The sequence below is a fragment of the Apiospora kogelbergensis genome (assembly GCF_038363985.1).
Source record: "Apiospora kogelbergensis strain CBS 113332 chromosome Unknown utg000001l_segment0_segment0, whole genome shotgun sequence".
Taxonomy (NCBI): domain Eukaryota; kingdom Fungi; phylum Ascomycota; class Sordariomycetes; order Amphisphaeriales; family Apiosporaceae; genus Apiospora; species Apiospora kogelbergensis.
In genome coordinates, this window is record NW_027117418.1 from 4,458,809 (window position 1) to 4,480,570 (window position 21,762).

General features: G+C 53.0%; 6 protein-coding genes across 6 annotated transcripts; 4 read left to right on the plus strand and 2 right to left on the minus strand.

Moving 5' to 3' along the window:
• Window positions 1–230: 230 nt before the first annotated feature.
• Window positions 231–3,806, minus strand: PG998_001413 (structural maintenance of chromosome (SMC); the record flags this gene model as incomplete). The annotated part of the gene is made up of 5 exons (XM_066868231.1): window positions 231–561; window positions 621–1,353; window positions 1,407–1,479; window positions 1,527–2,417; window positions 2,472–3,806. Coding segments are annotated over 5 exons (3,363 nt in total), but the record flags the coding sequence as incomplete, so codon positions are not given.
• A 1,390-nt stretch (window positions 3,807–5,196) lies between these two features.
• On the plus strand, window positions 5,197–9,141 carry PG998_001414 (Pkinase-domain-containing protein; the record flags this gene model as incomplete). The annotated part of the gene is made up of 5 exons (XM_066868232.1): window positions 5,197–5,822; window positions 5,874–6,614; window positions 6,676–8,477; window positions 8,548–8,853; window positions 8,921–9,141. 5 exons carry the CDS (start codon window positions 5,197–5,199, stop codon window positions 9,139–9,141), a joined length of 3,696 nt encoding a protein of 1,231 aa, XP_066736647.1.
• A 1,247-nt stretch (window positions 9,142–10,388) lies between these two features.
• Window positions 10,389–11,753, plus strand: PG998_001415 (uncharacterized protein; the record flags this gene model as incomplete). Its single annotated transcript, XM_066868233.1, has 1 exon — window positions 10,389–11,753. One exon carries the CDS (start codon window positions 10,389–10,391, stop codon window positions 11,751–11,753), a length of 1,365 nt encoding a protein of 454 aa, XP_066736648.1.
• A 589-nt stretch (window positions 11,754–12,342) lies between these two features.
• PG998_001416 (uncharacterized protein) lies at window positions 12,343–12,638 on the plus strand (the record flags this gene model as incomplete). Its single annotated transcript, XM_066868234.1, has 2 exons — window positions 12,343–12,405; window positions 12,468–12,638. 2 exons carry the CDS (start codon window positions 12,343–12,345, stop codon window positions 12,636–12,638), a joined length of 234 nt encoding a protein of 77 aa, XP_066736649.1.
• Window positions 12,639–13,394: 756 nt separating this feature from the next.
• On the plus strand, window positions 13,395–14,433 carry PG998_001417 (Transaldolase; the record flags this gene model as incomplete). Its single annotated transcript, XM_066868235.1, has 2 exons — window positions 13,395–14,132; window positions 14,194–14,433. 2 exons carry the CDS (start codon window positions 13,395–13,397, stop codon window positions 14,431–14,433), a joined length of 978 nt encoding a protein of 325 aa, XP_066736650.1.
• Window positions 14,434–16,210: 1,777 nt separating this feature from the next.
• Window positions 16,211–17,704, minus strand: PG998_001418 (stm1 domain-containing protein; the record flags this gene model as incomplete). Its single annotated transcript, XM_066868236.1, has 6 exons — window positions 16,211–16,459; window positions 16,504–16,843; window positions 16,894–17,056; window positions 17,115–17,276; window positions 17,371–17,389; window positions 17,687–17,704. 6 exons carry the CDS (start codon window positions 17,702–17,704, stop codon window positions 16,211–16,213), a joined length of 951 nt encoding a protein of 316 aa, XP_066736651.1.
• Between the last annotated feature and the right edge of the window lie 4,058 nt (window positions 17,705–21,762).

A 21,762-nucleotide genomic window follows, 5' to 3' on the forward strand; every position in this document is an offset into this window, starting at 1 on the left:
CACAAAGGATTTTGCTTTTAGAGAAGTATGTTCCTAACCTATCCCTCAATATAGCCCGCGTATAGTTAGTCGCCCCTTAGTCAAACGCCATGCTGGTTTCATTGTTACAAGTCCGAAGTCATCACCACCGCCGATCAAGACCATTCCGTGTGGCCGCTGAAGACCAGAGGAGACACGGAAACCTTAGGCTGAAGCCTTCACGGCGTTAGCAGCACGCTGCAAACCCACCAACTTCTTGAAATCCAGTTCTCGTGCCTCGGGGGGACATGCTCTCCGCTGGCAATACACAAGACGCGCATGCGCGGGTCGTACCGTAGTCCAGTCAGGAGTTTGGGCGTGATGAGGAAGTATTGGCTTGTGTGTTCGCGGCAAGCAATCTCGACCATACGCTCGTGAACCATGCGCTCGTTGCGCGGGTCCATACCTTGATTGATCTCGTCCACGACACGGAAAGGGGCTTGCGCCATGGACTGCAGAGCCATCAGGTAGAAAATTGTCGACACGGCGCGCTCACCACCAGACTGGCGATGCTGATTGAGTTGCTGCAGAGTTTCGTTTTCACTAGATTCACCATTAGCTCTTGCAAAACACCAACAAAGGTTAGATCAGTTGCGACGTACCGGAATTTGACCTTAATCTCGATAGCCCACTGGTCGAAATCTTCCTCCTTGTGCACACCAACCTCACCGGCGCAACTGATTTGCTGGAAGTTGTAGCTGAAAGCATCATTGATACGAGAAACCAGCTGGTCAACACTGGGTTCCCACTTGTGCATCAACTTCTGGATCTGACCACCGACTTTTTCAAGCTTTCGAGTCTGCTCCTCTTTTCTGCTGGTGTAGTCGTGGATCTCCTTGTTCCGCTTTTCGTACTGGCGCAGGATTTGTTGATCGACCGGCTGAATCAGACTGAAATTGGCTTGTTCAGCCTCAATCTCCTGGTCAATTTCTTCTGGTGTTTTGCCATTTGCTTTCTGGCGATAGATATCGATGTTATCCCCTTCCTCTGAAAGGGCTGCGACCTCATCCCTCACCTGCTCGGCCTCTTGTTGGAGGTCTCTGACGGCTACCTGGTGGTTCTTGATCTCATCCCTGGTCCTATCAAGGTTTGAAGTGATTTCACGATTGCGATCTTTGAGCCCTTGTATGTCCGAGGTGGCCTCAATAAGACGGATGTGGGCATCCAACAGTGCGAGACGGGCTTCACGTATGTGTGCCACAAGTTCTTTGTGGCGAAGGACTGCCTGCACCTTGGCACTGCACAAGTCGTCCAACTCCGACGCAAGCTCTGCGATACGGGACCGGCATACTGCCAGACCGTCCTGCTGAGCTTTTAACTTTGCTTTCTCGGTTTCTTTACTGGGGTTAGTCGTGACCATGCGATACGTGTGTAGTTATGACCCTTACCGATTTTCTCTGGCAAGGCTGACCAATGGGTATGTGCTGTTTGCAGCTTGCTCTTGTCTAGCTTGAGCTGGGTCTTGGAGGAGTTAGCGGAGATCGAGTAGCTCGTATCTAGGAACTTACAATCTCTTCCTTCACGGCGTTTTCCCTCTCCTCCAGTTCGCTTAGCTGGGCTTTAGCTTCCCCAAAGGTCTTCCTCAACTTTTGTTTCTCCTCCACTTTTGCTTCAAGTTGCTTTTGAAGCTCGACTTTCTCGGCATTGTCCACAGGTTGGTCGGTCCAGAATTGACCTGGTCGAACCTGTCTCGTGCTGGTGGTTTCGGCACCAGGACCGTACTCCCTTCTTCGAATCACCTGGAAGCGGGTTGATCCCGTTGCCCAGCTCGATATCTTTTGTCCCTCAAAGAGCTGTTTAAACTGTTGAGGGTTGACATCTTGGAGAGCGACTCCTGAAACATGCAGGCGTCTGTCAGAGCAAAGTGTAGCTAGCACGGGGCTGGGGCCATCGAGGTAATCAATGGCGAACCCGTCAATACCAAGCTGTCTTGCCTCATCGGCTGACATAGGTGGCCGGAACTCTTCGATCTTATTGACACAGGTTTTGATGGTGACCCGTAACTTCATTTCTTTATAGAACTGGTCGCTCAGCTTCTGGTGGTCTTTTCTTGTCTGGGTAATAAAGCAGAGAAAGTCGCTTCTTCCTAGCATGGACTGGACCAGGTCAGAGTACCGCTTATCTTTCAGCGAGCAGTTGAGCATAGGAGGGCCGAAGACTTCTTCCTCGAATTCGTCGCGATGGTCCTGCAACCACTCCCAACCTCTGGCGACATGATGGTCGAGCTTCCGTAGCTGGCTCACTAATTGTCCTTCTTGCGAATCCAGATGCTCGATATCTTGTTTGAGTTTTTTCTCTTCGTCCATGATAGCGCGCCCCTGTCGTTGAATATCGTCCTTATGTGTGGTGGCTTGGCGTTTCTCTTCAGCGATGTCGCGTTGTGTATGCTCCTTCGCGCGCTATTGCCCAAGTCAGTAGATCAGATTGGTAACATCCAAATGGTGGTAACTCACGATTTTTTGAGTCCACTCGCCGGCGACGAATGCTGGAGGGTCTTGTTTGTACTTCGCCTGAAGGCCTGTTATGGCCTGTTTGACATTTGCAATCTCTCTTTTTCTCGGTCCCTGGAGAGAGGCGGTCTCTGCGGCGATCTCGCGTTTCTTCTGTGTTATCGCGTTGCCTTGATTCTCCATTTCCGCAATACCCTCAGCAGACCTAGCCTCGGCATCCTTGAGGCGTTTTTCGCGATCCTTTACGACTAATTCGATCTTGGCTCGGTAGTCCTCCTTGCTACTGACAGCCTCGAGTGCCGGGCCGCTAGCCCTCTCAAGCCGTCTCAGTCGTGCCGTTGCGTCTTTCACCTTCGTTTTAGCTGCCCGATGTGCAACCCGTACGACTTCGTATGAGGCGCAGATGCGCGTTTTCTTCCACTCTTCGATCCTATCTGTAATGGCCTCTCGCTCCTTAAGCCTGTCGACATCGGCTTGCTGGGCCTGTTGGCGGCCCTCCAGCTGTTTGAGAGTGTCAGAAGAAGCATCAACATTGCTCTTGAGCTTCTTGTACTCCTGGTGCCACGTCTTCAATTGTGCCTGCTCCTCTATCATCTTTTCTGGCGCAGCTGCTCGCAATGTCTCGTGGAGGAGATCGATGGGGGTGAGACCCGCGAATTCTGCAACCTTATCTTGTGGAAGGAATTGGCAGAGGTTGTCTATTTGGATGCGCATTTCCTTGGTCAAGCTCTGGACGGCCTTTTGCGTGGACTCTCTGCCATTGAGCCACCATTTCCTGCCGTTATCCTCACGTGAGATCTGTACTCTAACAATGGGGTTGGTGCGTTTATTGGAATCCGCTTGTAGTTCGACTTCGATGACAGCGTAGTCCTTGCCATGTTTCACGAACTCGCCGACATGGCCAGCACGCCCCAGATTCCTAGGGTGGAATCCCAAACCGAGGCAGATGGCGCAGACCAGTGAGCTCTTGCCTGTTCCATTGGGGCCAATGACCATGTTGAGGTTGGGGCCAGGGAGAAATTCCGCATGTTCGTACGTCACAAAATCCTCCACCATGACACGCACAATAGCACCCGGATGGTATTCCTCCATGACGTGTTGTCCATTTTGGTTCGGGGTGCCGCTTACACGAAGACTCGAGGAATCATTGGTCTGTGTGAGGGATTCATGTGGCTCATTGGCATCACTATTTTCTTCGTCGACATCGTCCTCGAGTGCCTGTCGTCTACGGCCGTGTCGCTGTCGTTTCGCGGATTCTGAGGTTAGGGGTGGGGTGCCGTCCTGGTCCTCGTCCTCGTAGACCGAGCGCGAGCGGCGGCGCGACGTAGTAGGTGGCATTTCGGTGGCTGGGAGAGTTTGACCTTGGTGATTGTCTCTTGAGCGATGCTGCTAATTGTATGACAGCAGCCTCCAGGCAGAATATCTAACCACCCATGGCTGTACGCAATCTCGACCAAGGTAGTGCTGAATTCGCGTGGGGTGAAGCTGGAAGGAAGCAGGATGGCAGTTTGACGCGTGGAACAGGCAGGCTTGGCGCGTCTGTGTTTAATGGGTGGCATGTGGGGGTTTCGCGGTTTTGGGTGGTACTGGTGCCACTTAATAAAGTTAGCTGTGGTAACCACCCTTGTTCCTGCCCGACAACAACTACACATACGGTCATATATTATGTATAGATACGAAATATCGCCAGACCGCCCAGACCCATCTCGACATATTGTAATGTGAATATTGAGGGAGATAATGACAGCCATACAAGCCCGCACTGCCCACGATGGACATAGCGCCAATATCCTTCCACAAAGGGCCGGTAATGTAGAAGACCAGTCCATTGATATCCCCAGGGCTCAAACTAGGATCCTCTCGATGTATTCGGTTGCTCTTGGCAATGGTTCCGTCATATGGGCTACGATCCCTACTGGGAAGCTCCCAATACCTTAAGGGGCTCTTACGGGACGCTTCGTGAAAAACCTCTTGCAATTGGAAGGTCATCTAACAGCATCTAGTTCTCCTGCCTGAGAAGCCCTAATACTCACATGCCAGCAGCAGGTATGTTCAGATCAGAGAAAGCCGCTGTTGGCTAACTGGTCTAAGAAATCAATGAGCATGAGTATCTATTTATTGGGGTATTTACAGTGTCGTTTGAGGAGAAGCTGGTGTCAAGTCGAGGATGTAGTTACATGTAGATAAAATGACGACCATTAGTTGGCTCTTTCCTCCTCTGAGACAGCCAACAATTATTCCGACCTGTTAATTGCCTACTTCACCCCGACTTCAGCTTTCAAGCAGTTGCCTACCTGTCTAAATTGCCAAAGCCCCCACTGCCTCATATTCGAGGGCACGAATGGGGACAGGAGACTAGCCTGATCAACCAAAACATTGCGTTCCTCGTGCCAACCAGTCGCCTCCCTCTCATATCACGGACCTCTCCTGCTAGGATTCCAGGCACAATAATCAGGTACCCTCCAATCTGGTCTTTCGCCCTTTCTTTCCATCTACTTTTACTTTTCCGGTTTTTAATTGCTGTGAGCTTGCCCCAAAGTCTCTGCGTGCACGTCAAAAGTCGTGCCATAGAAGTACCTGAGGTTCCCCTTCTGCCTGCCCTACTCCCAGATGCACTTTCTCTGATGTAGCATTTGGCCCTCCTCTCCCACCTGAGCATAACAAACATTTTGCAAGTTGACCAAGAAGGGCGTCACCCATCGTCTGACCTGGTCCTCCATGTGCTGCAATGGATAACCGCGATCTTTGCAGGTCGCAGCACACGAGGCAACCTCTCAGTGACGCGACACATCGGGTTATCAACGCATCTTCACGGTGCGCAGAGAACTCCAACTCACAGGTTCTTTGCGGAGAGAAAAGTGCTTTTAAAAATCGCTCCAACTCCAGAGGCCATCGCCAGAGCGTCGCTTCTCGCAGCAAAGCCACACCTGCAACGCGAGCGTCAGCCTCGGCAGTCTCACGTACTGCACCCGGCCCCAAACCTGACCCTTATGCGGACAAGCGTGCTTCGCAGATTTCCACATCGAGCGGTGCGTCAAGCAGCAAGCGAAAGACCCATGTTGGGCCATGGCATCTTGGAAAAACCCTAGGGAAGGGGTCGGCTGGAAGAGTCAGACTTGCCCGACACTCGGAGACTGGAGAGAACGCGGCCGTTAAAATCCTCCCTAAACACGGGGTTCGTTTGACGCAGGCTGGCAGTCTTCAAGATATCGATGCGTGGGACCAGTCAAAGGATGAGTTCAAACGACAAAACCGCATGCCCTTGTCCATTGAGCGAGAAGTGGCACTACTGAAGCTGATTGATCACCCCAATATCATGAAGATTTATGACATTTGGGAGAACCGCTCTGAGATGTAAGTAGAGCCACCAACTCGAACCGTTGTTATACGCTAACAGTATTCCAGCTATCTTGTGCTCGAGTATGTCAATCATGGCGACCTTTTTGAGTACATAAATGAGCATCACTGCCTACGAGAAGACGAAACCATCTTCTTTTTCCGACAAATCATCAGTGCTCTGGATTATTGCCATTCGTTCAATATCTGCCATCGCGACCTCAAACCCGAGAATATTCTAATCTCAAATACTGGCCAGATCAAAATTGCCGATTTTGGCATGGCTGCGATCCATCAAGGCCCGACACATTGGCTACAAACGGCGTGTGGTAGCCCGCACTATGCTGCTCCCGAGTTGGTGAGCCAAAATCGAGGATACCAGGGCCACAAGATCGATGTATGGAGTGCTGGTGTCATCTTGTATGCGTGTCTATGTGGCAGCCTCCCGTTCGACGACCGGGATGGCGACTTGAAGAATCTGCTCAAGAAAGCGCAGATAGGAAGATATTCTGAGCCCGAATGGCTGAGCTGGCTAAGTAGAGACTTGATCCGACGGATGCTTCAACCGAACCCGGACAGGCGGATCAGTATCCGAGAAATATGGGAGCACGACCTCATCAAGACATACGACGGGTACGATGACTTGAGACAGTTGAGTAAAGACGATTTTCAACTGGACACCATACGTCAGAACGGAAGACAGGCTCAGGTGACGCTGGAGGATGTCGACCTGGATATCGTTCGGCAACTCAAGTCAATGTGGCACACCTACAGCGAGGAGAAAATCATTGAGGAGCTTGTAGGTAAAGGGTATGCATATGAGAGTGGCTCCATGATACTTGTGCTATTGCCAATACTAACTTCTTCCTAGGCCAAGTGAGAAGAAATTGTTTTACCATCTATTGCTTCGCTATACGGAAAAGCAGCTTGAAAACTACCGGTGCAACATACCACACTCTCCCAGTGATTTTCATCATCTTCAGCCAACAACATGGAAGCGGAAACTTACAACGCTCGAATTCCCTGGGCGACCCGGAAGAGTACCGTCCAGGTTCACAGTCATCTCGAATGTTGCTACCGACGATAACGGTATAGAGACCGCGACCGACGCTGGAGGCACAATACGGAGTTACGATCCATTCAAATCATCGCGAATAATGGGAGAGAACGAGGCGAGCCACGCCAAGATTACCGTACACCGCAATGGGAGCAGTGCAAGGAGTTCCACCCGGGTGGCCAACGGTGGCAGGATCCGAAATGGTTCGATCAGGAGCAGCTCTACTTATTCGAGGCATGCAAGATACAACAGGCGTTTGGCCACCACACCGGGCCTAAGATCGACCCGACGCTCGCTCACTTCTTCTCTTCGAAGCGGAGATGGCACCCCTTACAAGCGAAATGCTTCGCGGCATAAGCGCGGTGTAGATTTTTCTCGTGTTCGCAAACAGACAATGAAAGGACGAGCTTCAAGCTCCAGGGGTCCTGCGAGCATAGCCGGCGATGATACTACATACGGTCGAGATCGCAAGTCATCGGTTAGTTCCGTCAGACAAGGCAGACGACCGAAGGAGGTCAGTCGTGGTAACCGTGAATCACAGACGATGGCTGAGTTTTCACGGTCCAATGACACGGGCTTGCCCTGGAACGAGGAGCTCCGGCACTTCAGTTACAGCATAGCCAAGGATTGTGACCAGGCCTTCAACAGTTCTCTTCTCCTCCCCGAGTCTGTAAGTGAAGCTTCGGTGGATTCATCGCCAGTACCAACCAGTCACATGGGGCCTCACCACGACGCGAGGTCTTTGTCTGTGGCTATGGAGACGCCGACTCACCTTCTGCATGATACAAGGACGGCTCTGCGAAACCCGCATCAGTGGGACACACGACCTTTACCCCCCGCGCCACCTACAACCGAATCAAAGCTCCATGGGATTACAGTGGCCAAGAAGAGGGTAGAACGACACCACCTGAAATCCAACGAGTTCAAGGGACACGTGGACCGGATGGTGTCCAACCTGAATAAGCTTGTGCCTTCAGGAGTCTCGAAGAAAGCAGAGGAGGATAGGCGGACTGTCTCAGCGCCGATTTATTCGAGATACAGCACACAATGGGGGAACAATACCGTTCCATTGCCATCCATTCACGAAGCTCAACCCACCAACGCGCGTCTGTTCACGGCGCCCGTAAATGGACGAACTTCGGCTGGCGTCTCAACCGAAGAAACTGCTCTCGAGTACCTGGCGCGTCAAGACAATACGATCCGCGTTGTACAATCACCTTCTGCGAAACGCAGCCCGGTGAAAGCACCTGCCCCTCTCAACATCCGCAAATGTTCTGCAAATCGTTCACAAGTTCGAGAGGAAGTAAGCTCACACCAAGATTATACGCGCGACGAAATTACGAAGACGATCCCCGAGGAACCTGCAACACTTTCACGGAGAAGCTCTTCAGGTGGTATGAGGAAGAAGTCTTCGTGGTTCAAGAGAGCCTCGAAAGATAAAGATGACTTATTCAGATCACGCCAAGGCTCGTCCTCTGGACCAATTGAAGAGCTTTCGTACACAGAGAGCAGTATCACTTCAGCTCCTGCCATGCCACCCACCAAGAAGAAAAGCTTCAGTTTCGCTTTCTGGCGCAACAGCAAAGATGAGGAACAAATGAAGCTTTCGCTTGCAGGTAAGCCCTACAAGAGACGAATTGCCCCATAACTCTTAGATGCCATGATCACATGCTTACCAATTACCAGGTCCCGAGTTCGACGAGTCACCTAGTCCGGAGCCTCTTCGTACATTTACTCATCCCTCGCGGCCATCTCGCGCCGACCAGCGGAATGAGAATGTTGCTACTCGCAACATCGAGCCACAACAGAATTGGTTGGCCCGTCTGTTCCGCGTGAAGCCTGCAACGGACCACCTCTGCTTCAACATCCCTCGCCGCCGAGTTCGTCAAGAAATTGCCATCCTCCTTAAGGAATGGCGCCGCTATGGTATTCGCGACATTCAGGTAGACAAGGGCAGAAACATCGTCTTTGGCCGCGTAGGCTCTCATAACTGTATGTGAAGATTCGAAAGCCCTCGTATTCTGTGACGGATGGACCACTGACCATATCTTCTGTGTAGATCTTCACATGAAGGAAGTGTCGTTCGCCGCCGAGATTATGACGGTCATTGAGCATGGCAAGCGGAACCCGCTGAGCATAGTCCGATTCACACAGGAACGTGGCGCTGCTAGCAGCTTCCATAAGGTCGTTGAGACTATGCATGCGATGTTCGATGTGCGAAACCTGCTGGTGACAGACAAGCGCAAGGTGAAGATGATGATCAAAACCTTGAACGCTTGACGGTCACCAGGTCCGCTGGTTGTGTAGCAGGCTTTCCGGTTGTTGTATACTCGGGTCACCTGAACGACTGGCGGGTTTCCCGCGGGACTGTCCGAAGTTGGCTGTTCACGTTGGATTGGAAGCACTCTTGTATGTTTGCTTCTGGGCGGTCGGTTGTGCTATGAGCATTCTTACTCCGATGGGCCAGCCACTTGTATCTCTACAGGTTTCTGAATCACGTATGGAGTTGAGGTGTGCCTGGATACTGCACAGCAGCAACAGCTCTTATGATGTTGGACTACTTCTCTTGAATGGTGTACGAATATGAGTATTGGTCAACTACGGTTCGGCAGTGAATGGCGTTCCTGGCACGAGGGGACAGGGACAGGGGGGCGGCTCCGGATAAGATTGGGCTATTGTGTTCGCAGCTCACTACCACGCTTCGGTATAGATACATAGGAGCGTAATATGTAGTAGGTTCATAATAATGGAGTGGCCACTGTATATCATCGGTTGGTTCCGACTAAAGGGGGGATGGCAAAGTCGAGAGCTTTTTCCCCGAGAGATTTGGGAAGATCCAATCCAAGATATCTAGGGAGATTCAAACCTACTAACCTTGGGTGCTCGGACTAAATGTCGCAATGAGCACGGGCGATGCCGGCTAATTAGCGCATGGGATGCGCATATCCTTCTTATGCAAGTAAGTACGGAGTATACATACATGGACAGGCGGCGGCGGTTGAGACGGCACACCAGTAGCCAGGCGGTGTTTAAGCTGGGTTATTAGCGGTTAGCCAAGAGTGGTTCCTATCCCATCTGCTCCGTCCAGCATCTCGTCGCCATGCTGGCTATGTCACCTGTGGCGTCTTTTCTTTCCCGATCGTCGTCAGTGTTTTTATTAGACCTCCGCCCGCCCCACCTACAGCAAATGCCAATTGGGTTTGGAGACCGTCCCTGCACAGCACAGTCGCACATCCTCGCTTGCTTGAGATGTAATTGCATACAGCACACCCGGCACACTCCCTGCTTCGCCCGTCCCTTTCATTACTCGACCGAAACACAACGAGCCACAGCACTGATCTGCCCAAGAAGAAAGAAGGAATCAAGGAAGAGAATCCTCCGCGCGATACATACAAGTCGACGGCTTTCTTGGCTTTGCTGATCTTTGTTGTGCTGACTGTTCACTGCGTTACCATCGCGACTTATGTACAACGACGTCAGCGCCGCCGCCCGCTAAGCTTCAGACGAAACTAAGTGCTGCAGCACCCATGGCTGTCCCGACATCATACCTCAACCCACGATACCGAAGGCGGCGCCTCTTCGTGTTTGTTGCAGGCCTGCTGATTCTTACAACCGTCTACATGTCGTCGCGCTTCGATTCCGGGATGCCAACCCCCGACGCCGCAGCACTCGTACAGAAGCTTCATTTGTCGACAACACCCGGTGCCGAACAGAACAGGGAGCCGTCGCCCAAGGACGAAAATGGCAGCACCGACACGACAGACGAAATCACCGAGCCTCTGCAGTTTAGCGATGCGCAGCTGGGGACTGTGACCAACCACGACGTGCGCAAGCAGATACCGCTCGATCCCGTACCGCCCAAGACCTACGGGACATCGGCCCGGGCCCCTTTCAAAAGCACAATACCCATTGCCACATTGCCGCCGAACCATGTGCCCAGAGCCGCCGCCGGGTCACCACGCCTCATCATAATCGGCGACGTGCATGGACAACTCAAAGAGCTGAAGACGCTGCTCCAAAAGACTGAATACAACGCGGAGCGCGGCGACCATGTGATATTCACTGGCGACATGATCAACAAGGGGCCCGACTCGTCTGGCGTCGTCGCACTCGCTATGGAGATGGGTGCATCGGGTGTGCGCGGAAACCACGAGGACAAGGTTCTGCGTGCACACCAGGAAGCCGCTGCTGCCGAGTCGTTGTCCGAGAACCAAAAGCGCCAAGAAGCCGCGACGTCTTCCAAAGGCGAGAGCGCCGCCCTAGCCACGAGCCGAGAGCTCAGCCCAGAACAACGGGAGTGGCTCGCCAAGCTACCGTTGGCCTTGCGCCTGGGCCAGATTCCCGACCAGGACAGCGGCGAGTGGGTGGTGGTGCACGCGGGCCTGGTCCCGGAAATACCCCTGGAGGACCAGGACGCTGCGGCCGTCATGAACATGCGCACGCTGATGTTCCCTGGGCGAGAGCAGGCGCGACAGGAGGTGCGGCAGGACCTGGTGGACGCGGCCGCCGCCAAGCAGAAGAAGATCGATGTCAGCGACGTGGCCGTCGAGGCGGCCTACGAGCGCGAGGAGAAGATCCTGGCCAAGAACGGCGTCGCGCGCAACGACATCGACGCCGCCGTGCCCACCGAGACGCGCGACGGCCTGCCTTGGAGCGACGCCTGGAACAAGGCCCAGAAGGCCCGCAAGCGCAAGCAGGACCGCGTCTCGGTCGTCTACGGCCACGACGCCAAGACGGGCCTCAACATCCAACCCTACTCGTTCGGCCTTGACAGCAGTTGCGTGAGAGGCGGCAAACTCAGCGCCCTCGTCTTCGAGCCCGGGCGTTCCTTGGTGGGGAGGCGTGTGGTGAAGCACAAGATTGTCAGCATAGAATGTGAGAAGAGCGCGTAGAACCAAAAGAAGTCGTTTCATTCAGCCCGGTGGCGTTTTAGGCACTTGGCACTTCTCTCGCTTGGGAGGAGATTGCATGGTGGTTTGCATACTACAGGCGCACGTGGCTTTCTTTCTTTTTTTTTTTCCCCCGTTCGAAGACGATGGCTTGCAGATCATAATATACCCAGAACAGAACGAGCCCGGCATGGGGATAGATGGAGTGAACGAGATAGACGAACAAACGGGCTGCGGACTATTGGGCTCTATATAGTGTTCATGATATATAGGGCGGGCGTTCGGGGTCACTTCCTTTTCGTTTTCTGTTTCTTTTTCTTGCTCCCTTGGATAATTCATGGGCGTGTCCTATGAGGTATGCGGCAGAGAATGGGACGGCGACGTTTAGTTTACGGTGGACTGCCACGTCAATACCAAACCAAGTTTATTCGATCCGTGCCTGACCTGTGTACAATCCCATTCGTATTCCGTCGATTTATACTTTACGTCGACCAATATTTCCAGGGAACAAACCCTTTTCTTCTGACGATGCATTCTCGCTGGCGCTCAGCACTGGAAACTACAAGTCCAGGTAAATTGATCTGTTCTAGTCATGGACGATGTCCAAAGCAGGCTGGCAGGATCACGAGCTATGGAGCCCGGTCAAAGATTCCATGTTAGTAATGTGCCGCACTACGTAATGTGGTGAACTAGTCGTTGCTACTGCGGCTCTCATAGCCCCGGCGCGGATGTCGAGGCATGCTAACCCTGGTCCTTTCGGGCCGCCTCGCTGTGGTGGAACCGCCAGGAGGGTCGACAAAACTTGTTGGCGGACGGCCAGCTGGGCACCGACAGGACCGACAGGACCGACAGGACCGACAGGTCGGACTGGCCGGAACAGACGCATGAGCCGCCAGCCAATGCAGCCAGACGAGGCTGCCACCTCTCGACCGGTACACCTGTCTATCCACGAGTACCCGGATAGGGCTATATATGTATGTATGTGTTGTGCTCGATAGTCGGTTACCATAGCTACTAGCAACTAGTAGACTTGTTAATTATAGAAAGAGCGGTGATATCAAACGCCCCAATCAGAGGCAATCCATGCAAGGGGAGCAGCCACGTGTGGGCGGGTAGTGCAATTCACAAGCCGACCAGAGTGTGTACTCCGTATGTGTACTCTGTACTGCAGAGCCTAAGAGTGCAAATACAAATGACGAAGGCGCCAGCGACAAGCATCGTCATGCCACTAGAGGGGATGGAGCAGAAATGGAGGGGCATCACCCGTGCGGACTGCTGTGGTCCGACTCGGAGGCCGGACCAGGGACAGCATATCTGGCAACTGGCTGCTGCATGGTAGACATCCCACAATAATGCCTGTACGTCCCCACGTTGACGTCGGTCGTCCAAGTACTGGTCCGAGGTGGTGAAACTCTGCAGGTGCAGGTGCCCCGCGCCCATTGCCATTGATTTTTAAAGAGGAAAGAGGGGCCCTTTTGTCGCAGAGAAGGAGACCGACTGACTGCTCCTGCTACTACAACTACCTCTTGCTCCCCATCCCCCGAGCACTCCCCCCATCGCCATTGCCATTCCATCTGAACAAAACAAAACAAGACATCACAATCCGAATCCCAATCCCAATCCCAATCCCCCCTACCCGCAACCATGTCCAACTCTCTCGACCAGCTCAAGGCCACCGGCACCGTCGTCGTCTGCGACTCCGGTGACTTTGCCACCATCGACAAGTACAAGCCTCAGGATGCCACCACCAACCCCTCGCTGATCCTGGCTGCCTCCAAGAAGCCCGAGTACGCCAAGCTCATCGACAACGCCGTTTCCTACGCCAAGCAGAAGGGCGGCAGCGTTGACGACCAGGTCGACGATGCCCTCGACAGCCTCCTCGTCGAGTTCGGCAAGGAGATCCTCAAGATCGTTCCCGGCAAGGTCTCCACCGAGGTCGATGCCCGCTTCTCCTTCGACACCAAGGCTTCCGTTGACAAGGCCCTCCACCTGATTGAGCTCTACAAGCAGCAGGGCATCGGCAAGGAGCGCGTCCTCATCAAGATCGCCTCTACCTTCGAGGGCATCAAGGCCGCCGAGATCCTCCAGCGTGAGCACGGCATCAACTGCAACCTGACCCTCATGTTCTCCACCGTCCAGGCCATTGCCGCCGCTGAGGCCAATGCCTTCCTCATCTCTCCCTTCGTCGGCCGCATCCTTGACTGGTACAAGGCTGCCCACAAGAAGGAGTACACCAAGGAAGAGGACCCGGGTGTCGAGTCGGTCAAGAACATCTTCAACTACTACAAGAAGTTCGGCTACAAGACCATCGTCATGGGTGCCTCTTTCCGCAGCCTGGGTGAGATCACTGAGCTCGCTGGGTGCGACTACCTCACCATCTCTGTAAGTTTTCAGCCCCCTCCCCGGAAGCCACCTCTCAGAATGTCCTGCTAACTCCCAATAGCCCAACCTGCTGGAGGAGATGATGAACATGACCGAAGCCGTCCCCAAGAAGCTCGACGCCTCTCAAGCCTCCTCTCTCAACCTCGAGAAGAAGTCGTACCTGAACAACGAGGCCCTGTTCCGCTTCGACTTCAACGAGGAGCAGATGGCTGTTGAGAAGCTCCGTGAGGGTATCAGCAAGTTTGCTGCCGATGCCGTCACCCTCAAGGATATCATCAAGGCGAAGGTTGAGAAGGCATAAATTGGGTAATAGGAACGGTGTACAAAAGGGCCAAAGATGGCAAGGGTTTTTACGATATGACATGAATGAAAGAAATATTTATTACAGTTAGACGTGGTAATAGTAAGGCCGCAACACACAAAGAGAAGGTCTCCTTGTGGTGCTCTATGTCCTTCCTGTTCTGAGTAGAAGTGCTCTTGTATTGACGGCTCGCATTTACTTGACCTCGCACCCATTATATGCACGGTTTGGAGGGCGTGTCTTCCTCTAGGGCCGTGTCGGCCACGCTGAATCATCCCGAGTACAGTGATATATAGTCGCCAGGAATTCGGCAGCCGCATAGAACCCCCAGTTCAAGTATGTCCGAGCCCGAATAAGTCTCCGGATCAAAATCAGCATCGAGCACAACTTGCTGCATTGATTCCCGTATGGTATCGTCTGTCTCGCAAAGCCATCCTTCATCGTCATCGCTATCATCATTGTCGTTGGTCCGCCGTGGTTGCCCTGGGCTATAAGCTTACGGAACTACAGGCCCTCGTTGGTGAAGTACTTTCTCTCACCTCGTGAAGGCGGTTTGTCGCTCCGGTGGAGTCTGACGAAGAGCTTTTTGTCCTCGAGAGCGATCGTCTCGGAGAATGATGACAGGGCTCGTCCACGCTGCCATGCGTCTCGGATGGGGGATCACCGCGGAAGTTAGAACTATGCCAGCCCACTTGTCTGTCCAAGGGTCGACGGTAGTAGGAATATTTGTAGTGTGGCTAGTGAGGTTTGTTGCAAACATGAACTGACTGGTATCCCGTAGTGGCAGCAGTCTTATTACGTCAATGGAAGCGAAAAGTAAATGCATCGCTTCTTCTACGGTAACAGGTACGGCCGTGTTACTCGAAGGGCCTGCAAAGCACGATCGAATGTTTCTTTGTTGTCACTGAAAAGCATTGTCACGAGGACGTGCATTCTTTGTCTCGACAATTCTGCTTACCAGTGGACTTGGCGACATCGATGATAAATGAGCAATCAATCAATATACTAAGATGGCATCCATGGCATTCTCCTTTATTTACCAGCCGTAGTGAGAAACAGAGCGGTAGAGGAGAAAAACGGAATAGCGAACGAAATATGCAGCCTCCAGGTCCTTCAAATAGGGGTAAATTCTTGTGTGCTTTGTAATAGATAATACTTATGATACTGACGACAGCGAATATTACCAGTCTTCTTCTTTTTTTCTTACGAGCCTTTCACAAAAGCCCGAAGTCTTGGGGAGCTAGACATTGGAGAGGAATCATTGAGATGAGAGTCGTCAATAGCCAACACTAAAGTGCCTTTGCCCAATGACACAAAAAGAAACCGGGTTACACAGCCTCGTCAACCATGACTTCACAGCATACATGCTAAGATAAGAACGGTGAGTTTTTACGTTTGATGAATTAGCAGTCAAAGACGGACCGAGTTCTACCTGTACATGCAAAGAAGATGGACACGATAGAGAGCCTAATCATCCATTGTTTCCCCAAAAGGCCACCATTTTCCATACCAGCTCAGTCAGGGTCGATCAAGGGAAAGAAACTTTTTTTTTTCATCGATTCCGAGGAAATGTACAAACATTGACCCTCACGTTTTGTGTAACTGGATAACCACCAGTGTATGCGGGGCCAACCTAACCTCAGCAGATCAGATCTACATCCAAAGACTGATTTAGACATGGCTCGCAAGATGCCCGGCCAAGTAAATGACCTGTGTCGTATATGCCGTGTTTTGGCTCGTCGAGGGTGACAAACAACCGACAACGTACTCAGGGAGCTTAGGCGCCCAGACTAGGGAAGGCCGACTCGTCCTTGGTGTTGATGGAGGAAGTGTTGTCACGACCGCCACGTCCGCCGCGAGACTCGTTACCACCACGGAATTCACCGCCGCCACGGCCACGTCCGCCACGGCCCTCGCCACGGCCACGTCCACCACGGCCCTCGCCGCGACCACGGCCACCCTCGCCACGGGCACCACCACGGGCGCCACCACGTCCGCCATGAGCACGCTCGGGCTCGACGTAGCGCTGATCAATGTCGAGAACTTGCTTCTCCTTGCGCTCACGCTCACGCTTGGTTTTGGTGGCAGTGGGGAAACGAAGTCGGTCTCTTCCTTGACAAGAGCCTTGGCGCTGGCCCACTTCTTGTCGGCCTTGCTGCCCTCGTTGGGCTTGCGGATATCGGGACCGCCGCCAAGAGCCAGCTTCTTCTCGGCCAGCTGGGCGAGGTACTCGGTGTAGGAGACGCTCTTGTCCTCCTCCTCCTCGGGGATGGCTTCAGCGTTCTGGGCATCCTCAGCGGAGGCCTCCTTCAGCTCAGACTTGGCAATGGCCTCGCCAGCCTGCTCATCCTTGGCCTCGGCTTCGCCCTCCTGAGCACCCCAGCTCTGGGCAGCTTGCTTCTCAGAGCCGCTGGGAATGGGTTAGCCAGGTTTCAATAGTGGGGAATAGATGAAGCATACCTGGGAGCGCCCTTGGTGTGACGGTCGTCACGCTCACGGGGGTATCGGCCACCGCGGCCACCTCGCTCGCGAGCACCGCGGCCACCACGGGGACCACCACGAGTGGCCTCATCAGTGCTTCGGCGCTGGTTGTTGGAGGTACCGGCGTTCTTATCGCGGAAAGCTGCATCACTCCCATGTAAGTGTCCGAGCTTGATTTTCGACCTGGCTCTTGTACTAACCTCCCTCGTTGCCACCAGGACCACGGCGGGCACCGGTGTTAGCGGTAGCGGGCTTAGCGGGAGCTACGGGCTCGACAGTGCGCTTGGTGGTGCGTGTCGTGTTCTTGTCTACCGTCTTAACGGGGCCCGAGGGGATGTCGGAGTCTCCATCGGCATCGTTGCCTGTATGGTTGGATTTAGGTCAGCAAATCGTACCCCGCTCGCAGCAGCGCTTTCTCTCGAAATTGGCCGCGGGGTCGGGCAGTTTCAATCGTACCGAGGAGGTCGAACAGGTTCTGGTAGTTGTTGTCAGCTCAATATCCCATCACAGAATCTGGGTCAATGGCGGCCATGCAGAACCAGTCGACAAGAAGGCCAGCACTGGCTGGAGGCAACATGCGAGGATCGCAATGGTGTGGAGGCGCCCATGCGCACGCACACAGGTGCCATCACGCACTCGGAGAGAAACAGTATAGCTTCCCTTGCAGCTTCACTGAAGCTGGAGGTGCGGTGAGGGGTCAAGTTGGATTTGGAATAGCTTCATAGGCGAGGGCGCAATGGACGAGAGGTTGTAAAAAGTGAACTGAACGTACCTTGGACGCGACCGACATGGTGCCGTCAATTTTTTTATCGCCTTTCAGCAAGGCGTAGCTTTAAGGACGACAAACGAGTCAAAGGGACTTTCAAGTCGATACAGGAGAGGAGTGAGGAAGAAGACGAGGAAGGATACAAGCCTAGCAATAGGTCATATCCTGTAGGGGCGATAGGGAATTGAAATCTCTCTCGTGGTGGTCGACCTAGTGGTTCCGTCGATTTCAAGGATTGGTTGGGCCCAATGCGTCAGGTCGATTGGGGCCTTTCTTTCGCTCTGGGCTCGCTGGTTTCCCCAGTTTGGTCGCTCTTGTGGCGTGGCTGGCTACCAGCTGTTACCTCAAAACTTCTTGACCTGATCTTCTTTTTTTGGTGCGCAGGCGTAAATTTCCCCGTCCACACAACATTCAATGCCTATGGGAAAGCCAAAAAATAAAAATAAAAAGCCCCAAAGCCCGAAGTAGAGCCAAAAGATGCAGTAGTATGTGGCCCGAGCGTCCAAGTAGCATGTAGTAGACCTCCGGACCTCTAACATGGAAGAAGGCACGTCACGACCCACTCTGGTCTACCACTACTTACTCCGTACTTCCAGTCACATATGTAGTGTGGTCTTTGCCATGTATGTGTGCATCCCAACTATTCTAGGTTATATCATCCCATCCTGCTGTCGTCACTGGGGTTTACTGCGAGCTTGCAGCAAGCCCGCAGCTAGAATAACGCTGTTCGGCATTGGAATTTGGGTTCGGTTCACTGCAGTGGCAGTGGCAGCTTTGTTAGGGTTTCGACCTGCCGCAACGCAAAGCCAGTAGGTATTACGTAGACCCGGGGTAATGTTCATCTACGCAAGCTGAGGTATGCAGCTTTGTGGCTTTACGATAACCACCGCATGAATCTGCAGCCTCCTGCTAATGGCGAGACGCCGTCGTTCGTTCCGACTCCCGATTTTGCCGGCGAACGCGAGTCATCCAAAGGTTCTGAAGCGAAACAGCATTCACCAACACATCACATAACCTTACATGTACGTGTGGCATTAGTATTAATGAGCCATCAATATGTGGACCAGGCACCAGGTGTGGTCAAGCCACTGCCGCCGCCCAAACATTGATTGATTGATTGATTGATTGATCCGAGCCCCGTCTGCCGTGGTCGCTGTCGGAGATATGAACCCCGTCATATCGTGGGGTGGAAGTCTGTGTTCGAGTTCTGGCCAGGTACGGCCAAGTACGACCGGCGCGTGGGATTCGTCGGGCGGTTTTTGGTTGATAATAGACCGTTCCCTTATCTCTGCCTCCCGCGGCGCCTTGACACTACACATGCCGGAAACAGGCAGGTCTGCAGAGAGATAAGAGACCGTCGACCTACCAAGTAGCCCAGCCAGCCCTTCTAGAGTTCCTGATAAATAGACCATCCCGCCCGCTGTCTGCTCCTTGAGCAGACTGCCTTTCTTCTCTCTATTAGTTTGGCCAATGTTTTAATGCTGCAAGGGCAGTTCCGTCGCCATATGCTCTCTCGGTATGCTTGTGCAAGTGCCCAGAGCTCAACCCTGACTGGCACCGTTTGTCTTCCGAGGTACGATTTTTCATTTGCTTTTCTTATCTTTTACCGAAGTGGTAGTTTCACGTCACAATGCGAGCATCAGCTATATACATACATACATGCATACTCTCTACATTCGTGGGCATGTGAACGTACACGCGTACACGTCCCTTCATCTGACGCCGGTACCAATCACCCCAGGGTTCGTGCCTTTATCCCACAGCCAGGCCTTTCGCTCAACCGAAGCCAGGAGGCTGTGGAGATGGATGACTACACGTTGACAAGCGTCAATGGCAGGAAAGAGCCCTGAGGACGAAGCTCGTGACTTTCGAAACTCGTTAGCGATGAGGACGTTACGCAACTCGACACTTGGCAGGCGACTCGGTTACCTAACAACGATGCACCACTCCTGGTTAGGAGCCGGCTTAACGACGAGAGGCGGCCTAGCCGGCATTGCAGTAGCAGTTGGAGACCAAACCGGTTGGAGACTTTACCCATGGTCGCTCCAAGATCGCTACTCCAACCCCAACTCCAACTTCCAGCTCCCAGCTGTGGGACTGTGGCTCGTGGGCGGGTGCATCGGAGCGGTTAGACGAATGGGGGAAGCTCTCTGCTCCCGGTCTTTTGCACCGAAACCCACTCGTGGCCTACGACATTCTAGACCAGCAATGGATGGTGTTCGCCCGGGCCAGTCCAAGTTGCTGGCGGTCATGAGGACGGCCTTTGGGGACTAGCTCGGAGGAGGCTTGGAAAGACAGCTGGCAAATATGGTCACGAGAGCGGCTTGCTTAGATGTTGAGTTGGACGCCTAGTGGTGGTCATGTTGGTAATATGCGCAGATGCTGTGTGAAGGCTGCGCGTGGGCCTCCGAGTGGTCTTCCTTCGCTCACCATGTGCAGTAGTGGAGGATTGCCCATGGTACAGCCAAGGGGTCTGGCTGTCAGCAAACACATCATTCATCCGCCCCTTGGTAGAGTTGGAGCCAGTTCACCGGCCTTCTGAACCGATCTGGAAAGAAGGCGAGGCCGGTGGTCATTCGTACGAGCTACATACATTCTGGCTGCTCGCGATTTATTGGCCCCCAAGCCCAGTCAGTCAGTGTTCGTGAGAAGGGGCCAACCAACCCCTCCTTAGTCGGTCGCGAACGAACCCACGAACCTCGGCCGGCCTGGACGGCACAGTCAGAGCAACACACCAGCCACACGAGATACTTGGCATAAAGTACTGGTACAACAAGAAATTCATCTCAGCAAAAAGACCCACTGCGCTGCGAGGAATTTAAAGTACGTGGTACTGATTCGGCTGGCGCGCTATGGCTCCGCTTGGGAAAACCTCGTGCCACGCCAAGCTCCGATTACCGCTCAGCGCCGCTGTACCCTGAAAGAGCTTTCGTCGCTTTATGAAACCTTTCGAAGGCTAATTCCGTTCTGACCATTTCCCTCTTGTAAACCTGGGATAGGTCCTACAACTTACGAAGTCCGTAGTAGGTGAGGAGGACCGGAGCTGCCACCTCGAGCAGCGTGTGAAGAGCGCGAGACAGCTACGCTTATCCGCGGCACTCGGTCTTACGGGGGAGCAGCAGACTCATCACTGCATGCAATATGCAACATATATGTGCGAACAAGGATTCCTGGAATATTCGGAGCCTTGGGAGCTGAAACTTCCGGTGCCCGCAAGGTAGTGTGAATCAATGTGGGCGGACAGCAAAATATGAAGCGGAGTAAGAAATTCGAGTCAGGAATCTAGTAATCGCTGGTGACAACGATAGCATAGACAATGCACCACTGAGACTGAGATTCACTGTCTACATACACCATGACGAAAGAAAAACAATCAGCCTCTGGCCTATCTACAAATACGACCTACCTAGTGTTTGCTGCGTTCCGTGGGCACGTATCGCATCGTGAACCATACGCCCCGGACCAGACGCCCCCACATTTGCAGCAAAACATTCGTGAATGTCCTCAATAACCAACCCAAACGTAAGAGACCTCGAAAAATAGTAAACAGAAAGGGTACAGGGCGAGGTGGAATAATGCCCTGCCGAGGAAAAAGAAAAGTATGTACATGGAATACGGCCAGGCCCGACGTTTTAATATGGTCATCTCTTATAGGAAAGGTAAATAAAACAAGAACTTTTTGAACACCCCGTACTCCTTAAGTGATGCGTGCCGTCCCTTTAGGGATTGCGACACGCATCAGATATAGAGGAATCAATGACTTTTCTTTTTCTGCCAGCAAATGGCCATGAACTGAACGCCGAAATAACCGTGATTTGTCGTCGAGAATAAACCAGTGACCGCCTGCCATGGGTATCGTATCAATGCTGCTCCTCTCTTGCACCTCGTGTTGGAATTAGCCCGTGCGTATTATCGGGCAAAGCTGCCATCTTTCCGGTAACATAAAGGTCCCAGAGATGGTGAAATCAGATAACGAAAAGGCCTATCCGACCTCGGATTATGGGAAACCGGGCTGCCCGCCGTTCCTTTCATCATGTCTTGTGCGCTTTTATTGGCCTAGCAGAGAGCGGCTGACGGGTATA